We start from the raw sequence: 5,171 nt of genomic DNA, 5'->3' as shown, positions 1-5,171 counted from the left end.
TCCACAGTTGAAACACCTGGGAGAGTAACATCTCTGTGCATAGTTCGAACTACTCTGGTCCCTAGTCTCCCGAGCTGCCGTTCCTTCCTGCAGCATTGCTTCGATTCGTTCAAGACGGCTTCGCACTTCTTTAAGTTCAGAGTCATTTGCAGCTACTGTCCGTACCGCTTGGTTTGATGTAACCTGTTGGTCATTCCTCTCCTCCTTATGTGCTACGCTGACAGCCTCCTCAAAGGACTTAGGATCTCTAGAGAGAACAAACCGCCTCACTGGATCTCTTAGGCCATGCACATATTGCGTGAGCATTTGATCTTCCAACAATTCTCTAGCAGCGTCCTCCTTCTGTTTGGCCCGTTCACCTTCGTAAAGGACCAAAGTTCGCTGCCCCAGTCTTTGCACACGGGTCGCGAAGGCTCTGACATCCTCAACTGCTTGTTGACGAGCCCCCATAAACTTCTCAAGTCGAGCGCTTCGTGATTCGCTATCGAATCGTCCAAGGAGCAACTGTTTGAAGTCTGTAAATGATGCGACGGATTTCATCCTCTCTTCATGCCACGCGAACTCGTATGCCCTCCCTGACATTTTGCACTTGGCAATTCCTATTTTCTGCGTGTCGTTCCAGCCACCCATCTGTGCGACCTGTTCGAGCACTAAAATAAAATCGTTTACGGAGGTTCCGTTACCATCCCCGGAAAATATGGGCACCATTCCTCCCAATGCCAGTACAGTTGCCCCCAGAGATCCTGTCATTGCTTGTCCATTCCCTTCTCCAGGGCCTGAGGTTGCTTGATTCATTTTCACAAGGCTCGCAAGTAGGAGGGTTGCTCTCACCACTTTAGGATGTCGAAATTATTTGAAGCATCCCACCGCTGCCACCATTTGTGACGTTGCTATCCGTCACAACACCTGAGTGTGTGTATGTTATAGAGGGTCGTTTCAAATTAGGAGACCTTGTGAATATGAACAAGTTTTACTTTGAGAATTAGAATAAAATTAAGAAATCGGGAAGAAAACGTAGGAAAAATAAGAAAGTAAACTGGAATAAATGAAGAAGAAATACTATCTACACGAAGCAAGAGTAAATGTCATAGTCCGTAGATATCCACAGATCAACGTAGGTGACTCAGTCAGTGTTCGTCAGCATCACTCACAGTCAGCCGTCTTCCTTCTGTGTCTGCTCGTCGCGGGAGAAGAATGGAGGTCGACGTCGATCGGGACCCCTTCGCAAAGTCCCAGGGTCGATGACGGCGTCTGTTCAGGCTTCCGAAGGTCGGCTTCCACCGCCTGCCCAACCGGCCCTTTTTGTTCCGTCTTCTTCTTCCTTTTTTCTTCCTCTTCTTCTTTCTTCTCTACCCCCACCGTCGCACCATTCTCGCACACCACACACGCTCAACCCAAAAAAAAAATTTTCCTTCTAGAAAATTTAGACATCTAGAAACAAGAATCCCCTTTGTACCTTCAACTAACCGCCTAAACATTCAATTAAGTTCTGCGGGAAACTAACTTTCACACTAAGAATTCAACACTATGTCGCGCCCTAAAACAACCACGGGTAACTATCTGTCAGTATAAGAGAACTCTGTTCACACTGGTGCCCGACTGCGGAGGGCGTAAGAATGGGACATTCCAGAAGGTTCTGGGGGTGCCATTGGCAACTCTTCTATACGTTCAACCGAAGACATTGGGGGCATTGTCTGCTGCCCATTGGTGGTCATTCTCCCGGTCACGTCGAGCTCTTCGAAAATCCCCGGTGCGATCTGCTCTCTATCTGGGTACCCGACCGTTGTTCCTTCGTTTCCGGCAGGTCCCCGTGGCGCCAAATTGTGAGGTAAGGATGAGAAAGAGCATCCCTCGTCTTGAGAGCGTTTGTGGTGGTTGTCTGCTAACTCCGGGATTCGCGTTTCGCCTGCCGTCGTTTTCCTCATCCTGTTCACGTGGAGCACTTTCCGCTCCCCAGTGCGGGCATTCTTGACACAATACGTAACCTCAGATAGTTTTTTAATCACGTGGTACGGGCCTTCCCACTTAGGAAACAGCTTCTTTGATATTCCTCGTTTAACGGCCTTTACTTCAATGTACACGAGATCGCCTATGTTGTAAGTTGCTCTTTGCGAATTTCGATCGTACAGTTCTTTTCTGTGTTCAGCTGATTTGGCTAGTTTCTCTCGTGCTGTTTCATGAGCCATTGTAAGTCTGTGACGTAGTTCATGGCAGTAATTCTGAGGTGTATCGTAATTGACAGGTGGTGGCTCATATAAGAGATCCGGCAAATCAGCGTTACGTCCGAATAGTAAGTAGAAAGGCGTCTCATCTGTACTTTCATGTTTGGCTGTGTTGTATGCGAACATACAATATGGAATCCATTGGTCCCAGTCTTTCTGGTCAGCACGCACATAGTGGGATAGCATTGAGACCGAGGTTTGGTTAAGTCGCTCTACGGCTCCGTTGCACTGGGGATGATATGCTGTTGTTTGTAGCTTCCGTATCCTTAGCAATGTGCATACATCCTGGAACAGTCTTGATGTAAAATTAGGGCCTTGATCTGTCAAGATTTGCTGAGGCACCCCATGGCGAAGGATTACGAGTTCCACAAACTTTTTAGCAACAGTTTCGGCTTTCTGGTCTGGCATCGCGACGACTTCTGAATATTTGGTAAGATGGTCTACAAACACCAGAAGATAACGATTTCCTTCCGTCGTAGTCGGAAATGGCCCCACAATATCCATTCCTGCCCTTTGAAATGGGTGTGCAACCTCTTCGAATACTTGTAGAGGGGCTCGCCTTCTGTTGTGGGACGCTTTGTGACGTATGCACGACACACACTGGGCACAGTAGTTCTGTACTTTCTTTTGCATTCCGTGCCAGAAGTACTTTTCTCGGACCCTTTCACTCGTCTTGCCCGTCCCTCGGTGTCCAGAGTAAGGTGTGTCATGATATAGTTGGATCACGTAATTTTTAAGCGATTCGGGGACAACAATTCGGTTCTTCACAAGGCGGTCTTGCTTCAACGTAGTCAGCTCTCTCCGACAAAGAAGGCCTCGAGAGTCGATAACATTGCATCCGAACGTCTTATCCGGTTGCTCTTCGCACTTGGAGATGAGCGTGATTAACTTTCGATCCTCTCGCTGTGCACCAATAAAACGATCGACATCACAATGTGGTTCATATTGAATAACTTCTCTGACCACAGCTCTGCTTAATGCGTCCACGTTCTGATTCATTTTTCCAGCCCGATGCTCCACTTCAAAGTTATATTCTTGCAGCAGTAAATTCCAGCGTGATAAACGAGAACTGGGGTCACGGGCGTTCATCAGCCATTTGAGTGCACGACAGTCGGTTAACACCTTGAACTTTCTTCCATACAGGTAACACCGGAACTGCTTGACTGCCCAGACTACCGCCAAACATTCTTGTTCCGTTGCTGCATATTTTTGTTCGGCCGGATTCAATTTCCTGCTTGCATATGCAATGGGGTGCTCGTTTCCTTCGAACTCTTGCGTCAACATGGCTCCCAGTGCACTTTGAGAAGCGTCCGTTATCAGAATAAATGGTTTCGAAAAGTCTGGGAACCTCAACAGAGGAGCTTGCGTCAGTTCATGTTTCAGAACCTCAAAAGCCGCTTCAGCTTCAGTGCTCCAGCTGAAAGTGACCTTCTTTGACGTGAGCGCAGTCAAAGGTTTGGCTTTTTCGGCAAACTCTGGTATGTGACGCCTGTAATATCCAATGAGACCAAGAAATTGGCGAACTTCTTTGACTGTTGTTGGTCTTGGAAATTCATTAACACAGCGCGTCTTTTCTGGATCTGGTCGAACCCCGTTTTTCGACAAAATGTGTCCGAGGTACTTCACTTCTTGTTTTAGAAATTGACATTTTGAGGGTTTTAATTTCAGTCCTGCCGCTTGTAGTCTCCTCAGGACAGTCTCGATATCTTTAAGATGTTGGTCGAAGCTCTGGCTGAAAATGATGATGTCATCTAGATAGACGTAGCATGTCTTCCCAAGAATGCCAGCCAAAATTGCATCCGCCGTACGCTGAAAAATGGCGGAGCTATTAACCAATCCCATTGGCATCCTTTTCCACTGATAGTGCCCACTTGGTGTATTGAAAGCGGTCTTCTCTTTATCGCTCGGTTCCATCTCTATTTGCCAGTAACCGGCGGCCATATCTACGACAGAGAAGTAGTGAGCAGACCCCAAGAGAGCAAGCGTTTCCTCAATATTGGGCAGTGGGTAAGGATCAACTCGAGTCACTTTGTTCAAATCTCTGTAGTCGATCACAAACCTGAATGACCCATCTGCCTTCTGTACCAACAAAGCAGGAGCGCCCCACGGGGATGTCGAGTGTTCAATTATGTCCTTCTCCAGCATTTCCTTGACCTGCTGTTTCATATCTTCTCTTTGCATAAGGGATTCTATAGGCTCTTCTGTATACAGGTGCGTCTGCTAAGGTTGGCACGCGGTGCTTTATCACGTCGCAACGTCCAAGGTCTAGTTTATGAAGAGAGAATGCGCTCTTATACTTTGTAAGAAGATCTAGGACTGACGTTTTTTCTTCCTCTTGCAGATGGTCAAGATCGAATTGCTCAGTAGGACGCCACCCTTCTCTTGCCTGTGCGCTGCAACGCAAAACGGGCTCTCCAGTCGACCCCTCGTTCACAATACTTATGAAATCTCCAACTAGCTGATTCTTGGCTACACGAAGTTCCTGTAATGTCAGGTTGGCCATTCTCACCGGTACCTCGCCATCGCTGTTGATTCGAACGGCCACATCTGCTCCTAATAGTCCGTGTGTACCTATTTCGCGCATCTCTACAACACCATCTCCTGAAATCGGCATCAAATGCTTCACTCTGGCAAGCGCCATCGTCTCCGACATTGGTGGTATTACACATTCCCTCGTAAGAAATACAGGAGAACGTACACTTTCGGTTGATGGTACATCAGATAGTGCGGGGTGATCGTCGTCTTTTCTCCAGTTAAGAATAGGGACGCTTTGCCCTCCTATCCTAAGAATGCCCTCCGATGCCAGAATATCTATGCCATACTTTCGCACAACATCTTGGCCGAATATTCCAGCAACTGGAAGCATAACATCGTCCGCGCATGCAAAACAGGGATGTTGAAACGTAGTGGTTCCTATCTTGAAAGGAACGTCAAAACAACCGCTCGTTT

General features: G+C 47.4%; 1 protein-coding gene across 1 annotated transcript; it reads right to left on the bottom strand.

Annotated features, from left to right (window-relative positions):
• Window positions 1–1,583: 1,583 nt before the first annotated feature.
• LOC121833194 lies at window positions 1,584–2,275 on the bottom strand. The gene has a single exon (XM_042286319.1). The coding sequence runs from the start codon at window positions 2,184–2,186 to the stop codon at window positions 1,584–1,586; it is 603 nt and encodes a 200-aa protein (XP_042142253.1). The 5' UTR covers window positions 2,187–2,275.
• Between the last annotated feature and the right edge of the window lie 2,896 nt (window positions 2,276–5,171).

The sequence above is a fragment of the Ixodes scapularis genome, unplaced genomic scaffold, assembly GCF_016920785.2.
Source record: "Ixodes scapularis isolate PalLabHiFi unplaced genomic scaffold, ASM1692078v2 PGA_scaffold7__128_contigs__length_106722199, whole genome shotgun sequence".
Classification (NCBI taxonomy): domain Eukaryota; kingdom Metazoa; phylum Arthropoda; class Arachnida; order Ixodida; family Ixodidae; genus Ixodes; species Ixodes scapularis.
The sequence above is the reverse complement of the archived record's forward strand: the minus strand, read 5'-3'. Positions and strand labels throughout refer to the sequence as shown.

Coding starts and splice junctions, on each gene's coding strand:
- LOC121833194 (XM_042286319.1), bottom strand. CDS start 2,186: ATGGCTCATGAAACAGCACGAGAGAAACTAGCCAAATCAGCTGAACAC.